Here is a 13,806-nt window from a genome sequence, read left to right as displayed (position 1 = left end):
TGCTGGAATGCTGCTTTGCTATTTTGCCTTTACGCACTTTACAGTTTGACAAAGACGCATTCGACAACCTGCGTCTTTGACATAATAGGGAACCTTAATAAAGATGTTTCTTGTTTAAAAAAGGGGGACAGGAATTAAATAATTTATGTAATGTTGCTTAGACTATATAATATACAGCACTATATGTGAAGTATAATGTTTGTAACCATGAACTTAATACAGTTCGATTACTTTTATATAAATGTAAATTTGCTTATGTCACAAGTGAAAATTCAGTAAAGGTATAGAAGGTGACAGTTGGACTGCAGGGTAGAGACTGCCTTCTTTACCAGGGATTGATATCAGAGTACAGGCACATTGAAAGGGATAAGGAGAGACATAAATGTTGAATTTTTAGTTGGGTCTAGAACAGAAGCTGCTGCTAGAAAAGAGATAATTAATAGGGTGTGTAAGATATTGCAAAATAACTATGAGTCAATCAGAGGATATTAAAAAGGATTGGGAAGAAAGATTGGAAAGCAATTCACAAGGAAACAATGGGAGGATATATGTATGGATCCCAAATATGTAACAAAGTCTAGAAGCTTTAGGATTTTTGCATGGAAAGGTTTGTATAGGTATTTTATACCTCTTGCAGATTCCAAAGAATTTTTCTACCCGTAGATGACAAATGTTGCCGGTATGATGGGGAAGAAAGAGGTAACTGGGAACATATGTTCTGAGAGTGTAATGATTTGGCAGACTTCAAAAATTCCCTGCAGAGTAGCCTATCAAAAATATTGGCTAACCAAATGGGTGTAACTAAGGAAATGATTCTTTTCAGCTGGGACACAGGATCTGAATTGCCTAGACATATTAAAGCCTTGTTAAATTTAATTCTGATGGCTGCCAAAAAATCAACCATTAAAAAATGAAAATTGAAGTCTAAATAAAATGTATTTAAAGTACTGAATATTATAAGAAGAGACAGAAGAACTGGAAGTGGGATCTTTATAAAAGGAAGGACAAAAATACATAGAAGTAAGTGGAAATTTTGGGAACAACCCATGCAGAGTGATGTTCAGGAGGAGGAGTAAGGTTTAAGGAAAGGCAGGAGTTGAGCAATTTTTGTAATGTTGGACTGATTAGTTTTAAAAAAGAACATATGTAATGTATAATGTATGTAACTGGAAATGTGTTAATATGAGTTATTTTCTTTTATATTAATGTCAGTTTGCCAGTGTCTTAAGTGATAATTTAATAATGATGTGAAATGTTTTCCTTTTGTTATAAAGCTTGCTCATATTAGGGTTCCACCATTTGGGGTTTGTTTCTGTAGTTTGCCCTACACTTGTTCCTACAGGGTAGAGCTGCATCTGGTAAAGTGTGGTGGCATACGTTTCTGCATATTCTGTGGTTTTAGCTGGGTTTCGTTGGGATTTGAAGCTTGCCAGTGTATCAGGAGTAGGTAGTTTGTCTTAAAGAAATGGTTAATGACAACTTGGGTGGAAGGGATCTCTGGTTTCAGTTTTATTTTGAAGGAGACTGCTTTATGTTCAGACCTAATATGTGAATAGATGGTGTAAGATGCTGTCATATTAGTAAGGACTAGATCCAAGATGTTATTACCTCCAGTGACTACTCTAATTGTTCCAGGGTGTTTGCATTGACAAAGTCCATAAATCTCTGTGCTTGTACACTGGTCGTGATGTAGGTTTCCCAGTCTGTAGTTGGATAGTTCATATCACCTAGGAAAATGGTATTGGTTTTAATACTGAGTGATTCTAGTTCTTATAGGTAGGCATTGTTGCTTTCATGCATCATAATGGGAGTTTTACAGCTAGCTAATAATTATATTTATATAATGGTTATATTTAGTGAGGTATGATGTGTGGACTAATAAGTTATTTATTTTTATTTAATGAGTTTTGATGAAATGGTCCATCACGTGAGCTGGCCTGTATTTTACATACTACATCCTTCTGATGAACATAGTGGGTAACATTAAGTCCGCTTTTCTGCTTACATGTGTTTGTGAGTTTGAAGTGTGCATATGTTACATAATCAGTATTATTTAGTTAGTAGTCATATGACATTCATGTTGTGTAACTTGCTTTAGTTCTGTGTTAATATTGGTATACGCTAGTCAGTAGCTTTTCCTGTTGGCACTTCTCAGTTAAAAAAGCAAAGTAAATAAATAGTGCTGTCTTTTAACAACTCATCTTATTCTTACCACTGGAGAAAGGAAGAGGCCATGGTCATGTTTGTTTTTCTACTCTTGCTGTTACTTCACTATTACAAAGCTTCCTGCTTACTTTATTTTACTCTTCCTTTTGCCTCGTCTCCAGCTCTATCTTGCTGTCTGTTCTTTCCCTATTTATTCCCACACTACTTCCTTCCTTTCTTTTTTCCAAATTCACTTACTCTAACTCTTCTAGATCTAGTCAGTTCTGCCCTTAGCCCATCTCTTTGCAGTCTACCTGGTTATTACTTGAGACCTCCTCTTTACTACTCCTTTGCATGATCTTTATTGCATTACAGCTACTATCCCTAATGAGACAGATTTTTAGAGTTGATCTTCCTCGAGTCTGCTTTGTGTGTGTAATTTTGAAAAATTATTCAATGCAATTATAAGTCTCTAGGATTGTTTTGTAATTTTGCTATGATTTGTTAATAAGCTTACCCAGTAATATCAGTGAAATATTGTGCTAAAGTAAATCCAAGCATTCAGAAATTAAGAAAAATTCTTTAATGAAATCAGAGTTAAGCACTTCCATTCTTAGAGCAGTCAGAACTTCTTCAGAATTGACAAGAAACTTGAAATGCATCATTAAATAATGTTCAGTCATGTGATCAAAGTAATGGCATCCCACTAAAACCTGTTTGCCTGTATGTGTGAAAAATAAATAAAGGAACTCGCAATATATCAATATCCAACATACTAAAGCTGAGAGCTGCGAAATTATAATTTTTACTCTTGTAAGCAACAAAAGGCTTAATATTAAAGTATTTTTCATTTTTTAGCATTCAGATTTAATTTTTGACATACATAGACAAACATTTTTAATGTGATGTCACGTTACTTTGACCACATGACTTTTTGAATGTTATTTAATGGTGTATTGCAAGTTTCTTGTCAGTTCTGATGAAGTCCTCACTGCTGTAAGCACGAAAGAACTTAACTGTGATTTCATTAGGAGTGTTTGGACTTCCATTAGTGTAGCATTTCTCTGGTTATTGGTGTTCACTGCTGTGCTTTCCACTTCGTTTTTTTGCCATGCATTGTATTATCTTGTTAGGAAACTTATTGCAAGTTTGTTTTACCTCTTTGTGTATTTTGAACATTTCATATTGATGTATGGAGTATTTCTCCTTGGACCTCCATTGAAAAGGGGTTGCTTTTGCTAACCCAGTCGGACTGTTCTGGTAAATAAAAATAAATATATAGTGGTGGTCAGTAGCGGGTGTAAAGGAATAAATTGATATAACTGTGAGAATCAAAAGAATGGGAGAGTTGGTCTTTCAGATTTTAGTAAGTTTCATTTTCATAATTACGCAGGTTTGTTATTTTAAAATTAAATGTGAAAGTGGGGATGCTGTTAGATGAATGGATTTTCTGTAAACAAATACCCATTTTGTTTATTGCATTCTCATACTGCAGTGTCTGTGCTCAGATGCAGGAGTGTCCCATATAGTAATCTTTTATCATTTTGCCTTCAGCATTACCAGAAATGCAGCAGTGCATGTTTGCATTTTATTTTATGTATCTCTTTATCCAAATTTAAAAATGTGAACTGACTGCTTTGTAAATGAGGAAAGCAGACTCATAGTATAAACAGAGAAGGAAAATGCCGTATACCTGTTTTGTGGTTGATTCTGCTTTACCTTGCCATTAACTGGGATGCTCCTTTTATTTAACATAGTGTGGTGCAATTGTATACGAGAACAGTGTGCTGTCATTTTTTCATCAACATCTTTGTCTGTATGAGAGGCATGTATTAATCTTTGAATTACACTTATTTGTTCTCCCTCTCTTTTGGTTTCAACATTCCTAACCTACACTTACATTCAGTGCAAAGTGCTTTTCATATTAGTTTAGCCTTTTTAATAAGGTAATCTGATCTGTCTCTGCAAGCACTCAACATCTTTTGGGGAAGAAAGGAAGAGAGATTTTAGACCAGCCATTACATACTATTTGTGTTTATGATTCTTTTATAAAGCTGTACTAAGGAGTGAAGCCTTCTGTGCTGACTGAAATGAGCTGCAGAGAAGAAAAATGCGTAAGGAGATTGGTAAGACAGTGAATGTCAAATAAGATAGAGGGAAACACTGCCATTTTCTTTTATGGACTGACTTACTGGAAGTGTTTGATAGTTATTTAATAGCTATGTTTTGCATCATCCCAGGAATCAGCACTATAACATTTATATTCTTTAATGTAAACTTTTTGTAATAGTGGCTCAGAAATAACTTGTTGCTACTCCTTGTATACTATTTGAGTTTGAGAGCTTAAATTTGAATTGATTTCCCTTGTTTTCTAGAAACCTACTCCATCCATCCTCAACCCCTTTTTCCGTTTTGTACATGGGGTCAGGGTGTCACTTCAGCAGTGACTATCATCTCGAGCTAAAGTTTACACCACCGGGTGGCTAGCCCTACTGAGGTAGTTCATTCGTACCACTCAGTCTCACACACACACGCTCACGTATGGCCAGTTTAGAGTGTCCAGTCCACCTACTGCATGTCTCTGGAATGTGGGAGGAAGGGATAGAAACTTAGTACCTGGTTACAATTATGGTGACGAACATTTCATTTTAGTCTATGGAATGGTGTGTGGTGTGTGTGTGTGTATATGTGTGTGTGTGTGTGTGTGTGTGTGTGTGTGTGTGTGTGTGTGTATATGTGTGTGTGTGTGTGTGTGTATATGTGTGTGTGTGTATATGTGTGTGTGTGTATGTTTTAATTGTCCTGTATTAAGTATACATGGTGGTATTTAAAATAGTGGTATTTGAGAGGTAATAAAATATGGAATTTGTAGTATACACCCAGTCAAAAATTACATTGAGCTCTGTCTTTTGTTTGATGTATTGATGTTAACTTTTGCAAAAAGCTCTGTTCAGAATAATATTCACCCTGCAGTAAATATCTGATCAAGTGGCATCAGTGCTGAATAATGGTATATTATGAAGTTCAAAACACAAGAGACAGAATATTAATATGTAAGGCAACATTTTGTAATTCTGCAGTAAATTAATGGGAAATGAAAACAGTGCTGCTGCTCTGGCAGGATTCTGTCACAGCAGCACTGCGTATACCATATAATGTTCATTCCATGAAGGCTTGAAGTTAGCACTGCACTCTTTGTTGACAAATTAACTTAGAGATTTGACATCCTTCCCATTCATGTGACAGAGGCTGCACATTATTATTTTATCAGACTAATTCAAAGAGGTTGCAGTGCTACCTAAACATGACCATTGAGATCTGTGCTCATTAACATATTAAATTGGGGATGTAGCATACATTTGTGAGGGCAGCTTTTAATGTAGATATACAGTAAGTGGTCCAGTTCTAGGCAAAGGCCAATAAGTGACCTACTTGTACCTGCTGTTGGCTGTTGAAAATACCCTTGTTAATTGGCTTTTCATGTGTCATTCCATTGCCCTTGTGAACATCTACTTTCTTTATTTAATGCCTCCAATTAAATGGAATAATTCAGTTTTCACTCATTGAAATGGCTATTGCTTTTAATTACTTTTGAATGGCTAATTCTTAATTGCAGTAAATTTCAGATGGCCTGTTGTGGAAATTAGCTGGAAATAAAACCATTCTCATGTGATTTGGACTGTATTTGTTAGAGATTTTATTTGCTGAAGGAATTTTCCCAAGCAGGTTAATGGTGGAAGAGTTTGGGCACACCATGTTATTTGCTTCAGCATCTCTGCTACCAGGTTTGTAGTTGATGTTTACCATGTATAATTTTAAAAGTATTCGTTTTAATACACAGCAGACTTCATGCATATTTGCCATGGCTGTACAAGCTATTACAATACACATTTGATGCAACTGTGTTAGCATGCAGAAATTTGGGTTTGTGGGTGTGTATATCTACATACATGCATATTTGTTTATATATTTGTTTAAATGTAAAGATAAAGTCACATAAATATGTTCCTATGTTTGATAGGGTTGAAAAGTTCTGAAATGAAGTACTGGTTCACAGAACTTCAATTTTCACTTACAAAACCGGTCAATGTTTTCTTTGTAAACATTTATTTTTAAACATTACAACTTTGTAGCCACATGGGATGTTTAATGCATCTTTGAAATGTATGCGTCTCATAATTATATGAGATGCATGGTGCCTGATACCAGATTAATTTATAGCTCAAGAACAGCTGCTTTATGCACTTTCAACTTTGTCACCTCATAATCCCTAAGCGGAATAGTAACATGAATAAGTCAGTATGGATCAGTGAACATATAAACTTCTAACATTAGAAGTGACTATGTTTCATATTTAATGCATAGATTCATGAACGCTGTACTTTTTTCATTGTAGTTATTTCTGTACCAAATCAAAAGTGTTCTCTCGGAGACTTCACATTTTGCCCCTTTCATTCTCACTTGGTGTGAAATCTGCTGATTATAATAGTAGAGCAGATTCATGTTGAGTAATTGAAGGTAATTTTGGTGAATGGAAAAAACATCAAAAGCTGTTTGCAAAACAACCTTCAAAGAATTCAACAATTTTGGTTTTGGACGGGGGCTTTCTCCCTTATGTGAGAGGACAACCCCAGACTTGTATATCCCATCTTCGAGATCACACTTGTTGAAATTACATTTGATGACATGACATAATCCCCAGTAGCGTTACTGCTTGATTCACCTTCCCCATATTTGCTTCATAGCAAAGTAAAGGAGCTAAAACAGAGAAGAATGCATCTTCAAATGTAAACTATTTTTTTTTTTTTTAAACAAAGCTGTTTAGTACACACAGGGATATATGAAATTGGGTAGGGGAATTGAGGTCCTACTGTTATGAAGATTTATTGCAAGTGAACATAGTTGTGAGCTATAATCCTACATGGAGGAAATTGCACAGCATTTTAAACGTGACTATAAAAGTGCAAACCATACCGAACATTTTAGAGTGGTAGATAACAAGAATGCTGGGAACAGCAGGATCAGTCATATGGCAGCTTAATGTCATTCGTAGCACCACCACTTGCTGCTGTTGTGAGAAGTGGTACGAGTTTCCAGAAGAAATGTTAGCAGTTGACATACCATAAATTCAGCAATCAGGAGTAGATCAAGACTTCATACTGGCCTTAGGTTGGCATAGTTACCCCCCACACACAATCCATAGATATGCATGGCTTTTCCATTCTCTTGGAGACCAAGGCATGTATCGCTGTTTCTGTTCTTGCTACAGGACATTTCAGAGGCTAGTTGAGAAATGTTGGGCATTTTACAGACTTTCTCCTCTAGTATATGTAAAAACTTCCTCAGCTTCAGTATGTGGAGGAATATATTTGGTGTCCTACCATAGCACAGGGGAGAGAGAGTTTACCACCATGTGTGCCTTCTACAACATTATCCATCTTCTTGTGGTACTGGGCGACATACATTGTACACATGTTGCAATAAAGTCTTCAGCAGGCAAAGATAAGGACTGCCATTCCATCAACAGCCAAGTAGTGGATGATGGACATGGGATGATAACCAGTATGTCTGCAAAGCTCCCAGACAGTTTGCATGAATCATGTGGCTCATGTCTCAGCTATAGTCACCACTTTCTGCATAGTGACATTCCATAGGGCCATCTGCTCAGTAAATACAGGCTGTCTGATCAGAGATCTGTAGTGTGTTTAAATGGAGTAACCCCCGACATGTTGATATTCTGTTGCAAGTGATGTTATATATCCATTGGTGATTAGGCTTATGGTACCTGTGTAGAACCCACAGAATGTTACCAAATTCCAGTACAACACTGGTCATGTACAAAGCGGCACTGTTGCAGAATATAAGTTTGTTGAAGCAGCTTCCATTTATTTATTTATTTGGGGGGGGGGGCATTTCAATGTGAGCCTGCAGAATGATTTTAGAATGTTGCATGCTGCAAAGTATCATGGTGAGGAGAGAGGCTGGGCTGCCCCAGGATACTGGTGCAGTAGGATCTCAATGCACAAATGGCCAGCAGGGAAGATGCATTATAGTTTGACGAGAATGTGGCAGAATAGCATCAAAGGGCAGCTGCACACCCGGACAGTGATGGGTGCAGTAGATGATAGCACAGATGAAGCAGAGACATCTAATCTGGAGCCCATGAAAAGCAGACAATGACAATGTGATGTCACACAATAAACCAGATTAATGCAGCATTATTGATTTTTGCTGGTCAGTGTATGACTGAACCATACTGTGCATTGGACATTAACATGTAATACTACATAGGGAAGGAGGGTGGATAAAGGGTCACTGTCGTCAAGTGCACAGGTGGCTAGGGACACAATTGTGTATCTGTCTAGATATACTGGTTGGTGGGATATATCAAAAGAGGCAGAGAATTAGAGCCCTGAAGTGATGGGTGCTCTGACAAAAGACAGTGCCCTGTGATGGGTGAGGGGTATCACTGCATGCCCATGACATGCAATTGCATTACTGGCTTTTCACATTAGTACTTGAGAGTCCCCCTCCGTCTTGGTGGTGATGGTGCGTGACTGTTGGATTGGTGACCTGTATGTAGTCTGCTTGCTAGCTGTCCATTTAATGAAAGTTGGAGGTCATGCCCATGCATATCTTGGGGTGATAGTGTCCTACACTCTCAGATACAGATGAGTACTGTGCATTCTGAGAATGCCCCACTATCTGACCACTTCAGTACATATCTTACTCCCACCTTGCACAGCATTGAAAGTTTAGGCAGTGATGGTAGCACTAGCAGCCGTCAACATGGAAGGGAGATGAAAGCCTTGTGTACCACCATAAACTTCATAAGACCAATGAGGTCTTTGATCCTGGACTTCGTTCTCAAGCAGCACTGCTGTCAGCTTCATGCTTGAATGTATTTCAGTAGATTGTGCCTGAGTGATACTCATGCACATCTACTGACTGCTCCAGAGATCCACCTGTATGTTAGGGGCCAACTGTGACAATTGACTATGACTGACACCAATGTAAGGCTGCTCATTGGTGAGTATATCCACATCAGATATGTGTGCTCCTTTGCCGATACTACTGCTGCAAGGGGAGCAATGCTGCTGCTCAGGTAAATGGAGGGACCCCTTCCCTCCTAAGGACAGTGAACATTCTGACTGTATTACCTCATACTCATGTGGGGTCAAGTCTGCAACTTCTACCTATACTATGGGTGGATATCCATCCAAAATGCAGACAAAGATTTCTTTTCATCAGATTATGGTATTATGTTTCGTATTATAATTTTGACAACTGTAATTACAAATCCCAGAATCCCCAGAAAAAGGGGAACAAATGGTGACACTAAAAGAATGATGAATGTCTACAGCTCCTGTTCTCTTTAAAGGTATTTATTGCATGCGGGGCAGCCTCCCTGCAACTCGCATCCCTACTACTACTATGTAATAATGTCAAGATTTCAGTACGTAGAAGAAAAAGGCTTACACAGAGACACAGCAATCTTGTACTTGGCATATGCAAGTCTCCATTTTAGCACATTCCAGTCTTGTTCTGTTAGTCTCTGAATTTAAAACTGTGATTAAATGTGTTCATTGTCCCATGCATGAATGCCAGCATTGGCCATTTGCCCTACCTCAACCTCTATAAATATCTCCAGTTGTGTGCTTGCCCTTTAAATCCACAAAATACACACTGGTGTGGGCATAATTTAAGTTTGTTAAATCTGTGCCCTGTATATACACAGAGTCCATGCAGGGTGTACTGTACAATCCTAACCTACCTTTGCTGCCAAACTAGTGTAGCTGGATACTTGATGATGCTGTAATTAAACACTGGCAACATATACCATGGTCAGTCTGTGGGACTGTATGTGCAGTGCTGATGTAGAGAAATACCAATGTGGTACTCACCTGGTATGTTGTCCCCAGAATTGTGTGGGGTGGGTGGGTCCCATTCTCAGACCATTGTTCACTTTTCCAGGGATAATCATCCTAAAGCAGTTGTTCTTCTGCATGAATACAATAAACTTTTCTGATTCATTCAGCCTGATGCTCCTAAGTGCTCCCCAAACATGGCTGACAACCTCAGCCGCTGTGAAACATGCCTTTCCCTTGGTGTGGAATAACATCTTGGTAACACATTTATGGCTCTGCTCTGTGTGATTGTGGCCCTTCACAGCATTTATGTCATGGACCATATTCTGTCACACTTGTTCTATAAAGGCTTGTCAACACCTCCTGTTTTCAGTAGTCACCTTCCATAAGTCCTAGGTACCTTTAGTAAAACACCATTTTCATCATGGCTAAAACTGTTTGTCTTACACCAGACACCTGTGACTACATTAGCCATAGCTGTTAACTGTATACTACTGCATAAATAGTATGACAGATGTTCTTCGTGTTTCACTGTTGCAGTCATCACACTTGGGTTATCTGCCAGCAGGCAGCCCTCAGTCAGCCCGAATACCAGAGACTTAGTATTTCTGCATCGGTTGCTGTCACTTCAGGACTGACATCAGGTCATCAGGGGTATAAAAACAGACAGCCGATGCCATTACATCAGTCTTTCTTGCCGAGGACCCTGAAGCCGAAGCAGTTTGAACGAGTGCCGGTCGGGCGCTACTTGAGTTTTCGTTTCTAAATTGAGTCATCCTGAAGTCTTCTAAAGGTAAGTACCCCTTTGGGGATCCTTTTTTTGTGCTCTAACCGATGTCAGAAAAGGTTAACAATTGTTTCGCCTGTGGAAATACCACACCAAGATTTCCATTCTTACTGTGTCACCTGTTTAGGCCCAGACCACGATGTACCTCACTGTCGGTTTTGTGCTTTGTTCAGTGCCCAAACTGTTCATTGTCGGGCCCTTATTGTAGCTAAATACTTTCGTTCTCGATCTCCATATTCTGAAATGGCTTTAGTAAGCCATCCGACTACTGATCTTCTGAAAAAATGCAAGGATAAAGACAGAGACAGACTGCACAGGTCCAAAACTGCTGACGATGCTTCCGTTAAGCTAGTCGCCAGTTCGACGGTACACAGTGTTGCGCTTTCACAGCCCCTGGTGTCCACTTCGATGGATTTGCAGGCCGCTACCAAGACCCGTTCGGAATCCGGTATGCCATAAGACTCTTCTTTGACTACGGAACCTGCAGATGTCTCTACCTTGGATGGGTCCAGAGCCACTGTGAAGGCACTGGCTTCTGAGGAAGTTCTTTGCATTACCTTTATTCGACACAAATCGACGACTTCTTTCATGTCTTCAGTTCTTTCTAAAACTACTGGGTTTGTAAGGCCAAGAGTACAAGCTGCGCCTAAAAAAAGACCCAAACTCAAGCACCTGCTTCCTCGCCACAAATCTCAAATGCTTAAAATGGCAGAAGACCTGATCATGCTGATTAGGGGAAGCCAGCCTTCCCCTGACAAATGAGAGAGAACTGTCCCCCCAGCTTTAACTGACCGAGTCTGACAGCTCTGAGGTTTCTGAATATGAAGACATGCCTTTATCTGCCTATGAGGATTCAGATGCAGAGGAATCCATTCCTTCTGCTTCCCCTCCAGAGGATTTTTCTTTTGGTGAAACCCTACATACCTTGAGAGAGCATTTCCACTGGGAATGCCAGGATTATCCTCAGTCCAAAGAGAGACTCAGGGAATTTTTAGATTTACCACAGCACAGACCCTTCGCTATCCCTCCTGTTCTGGATGTTGTGGATGATGTCTTTATGGAATCCAATTTAACTCCTGATACTTTACCCCCTGCTCCAAGGAAATCAGACAGGTACTATAGAGTCCCTGACTCTCACAAATTTCTTTTCAAAAATCCTACTGCTGACCCAGAGTCCTCTCCCAAGGACCTAAAGGAGTAAAACCAGCTACAGCGAAGAATCCCATCCCTTTGGATAGGGATTCCTGAACTTTAGACAAATGGGGTAGAAAAGTGTACACCTCTGGAACCCTTGCCATAAGAGCATTGAATTGTCAGTTCCACATGCTGAAATACCAGCAACATACCATGGGACTTATTAAGCAAAAATTATCTGTTACCTGACTGTGCAGAAAATAAAGAATTACAGGAGCTTATGCATTTTTCAAGCCAAGTTGGCAAACATACCCCGCAATGTGGGTTTGATGCCCTAGAAGCATCTTACATGGCAGCAGTCACAGGTTCTGTACTTAAAAGGCATGCTTGGCTTAAGGAGTAGGCCTTGCCAGACCATGTCAAATCAAAATTACTGGATGCTCCTTTAAACCAGGACAATCTGTTTGGCACCAAACAGAAGAGGTTTTAAATAAGATTGCAGAAAAGGCTAAGTCTATGCAGACAAAGATTTTTTGCAAGTGCAGCCTCCAAGATTCAGTAGGCATTGCCCCTCAACATTGGTCCTTTCCAGCCCCCTCAAGGCCATCTCAAACTAAGCCCAGGGGAAACAGACCCTCCCCCCAGATTAAAGTCTCAGGGTATACAGAGATCTAAGCAATGGAGTACCCCCACTTCTAAAACAGGGAGTGCTAAGCCACCCCTTACGGAAAGAATTCACAGTGATTTTTCAGCTCCAATCCTCACCTCTGCCCAATTCCTCATGCCTCTAGGAGGAAAACGTGCCCACCATACAAAAAACTGGACCTCCATCACCAATGATCAATGGGTCCTCAATGTAGTATCTCACAGGTACAAATTCTATTTCCACATGCTGCAAACACCAAAAGGGTTTCCAGACCTTCCAGCAAACCAGTAGGCAGAGGCACAAAACCAAGTTCAGTCCCTGCTCTCCATAAGGGCAATTCAGCCTGTCCCTGCAGAACAAGTAGGCAGAGGTTTTTATTCCAGACTTTTCCTGGTACCCATAAAAGAGGGCACTTGGTGCCCAGTCTTTGATCTGTCCATTCTAAACACCTTCCTGGTGGTACCAAAATTCAAAATGCAAACCCTACAGCAGCTTCTCCCTATGCTGACCAAAGATGCCTGGTTAGCCACCCTAGACCTAAAGGAAGCCTATCTGCACATCCCTATCAGGGACACATGCAGGAAATATCTAAGTTTCAGGGCAGGATCTATGCATCATCAGTTCTCTGCACTTCCCTTTGGCTTATCCACTGCTATTAAACAGCAAAGATGTGGTAAAAGTGTCAAAAACGTAACTAGTAATCCAAAATTAGGCATACAGTCAGTACAGTCAGGAAAAGCTGTTGCAGCACATGGCATTTGTAAAGGACCTACTAACCTCCCTTGGGTACATTATCAACTAAAATAAATCTAAACTAGTCCCCAGTCAAAAAATTGTATTTTTAGGAGCAAGCTTGGACACAGTATCCCAGATGGCATTCCTTACTCCAGAAAACCTATCTGACAGGCTACTTCGCTCAAATGGCCACCAGAACCAAGCTATCCACAAGGAAAATCCTGCAGGCTGTAGGGTTCATTCTACTAATTCCATATGCCAGACTGCATATGAGGAAACTTCAGTGGTACTTAAAAGTCTTTGGTGCCAACATTCTCAGGACCTTTAAACTGTCATACCTTGTCTAAGGATGGAGTTTCTTTGGTGGGCATCAGCATGCAACCACAAAAAGAGACTTCCTCTTTACACAACATCACACCACCCAGACTCTAACCACAGATGCATCAGACTATGCCCGGGGTGCACATCTGGACGGCAGGAGCATTCAGGGC

The 13,806-nt window shown here is 39.7% G+C and overlaps 1 protein-coding gene across 1 annotated transcript in view; it reads left to right on the top strand.

The window, feature by feature from the left end:
* The window catches only part of AGTPBP1 (ATP/GTP binding carboxypeptidase 1), a 2,804,614-nt gene that overhangs the window by 932,395 nt on the left and 1,858,413 nt on the right, over window positions 1-13,806 (top strand). The window contains exons 8-9 of the mRNA XM_044060898.1: window positions 8,141-8,152; window positions 10,611-10,629. Coding sequence (XP_043916833.1) covers window positions 8,141-8,152; window positions 10,611-10,629 — 31 coding nt within the window. The remainder of the gene's footprint in view (window positions 1-8,140; window positions 8,153-10,610; window positions 10,630-13,806) is intronic.

The sequence above is a fragment of the Protopterus annectens genome, chromosome 2.part0 (assembly GCF_019279795.1).
Source record: "Protopterus annectens isolate FY-2018-M chromosome 2.part0, PAN1.0, whole genome shotgun sequence".
NCBI classification, from domain to species: domain Eukaryota; kingdom Metazoa; phylum Chordata; order Ceratodontiformes; family Protopteridae; genus Protopterus; species Protopterus annectens.
Note: the sequence above shows the minus strand (reverse complement) of the source record. Positions and strands in the feature narration are given on the sequence as shown.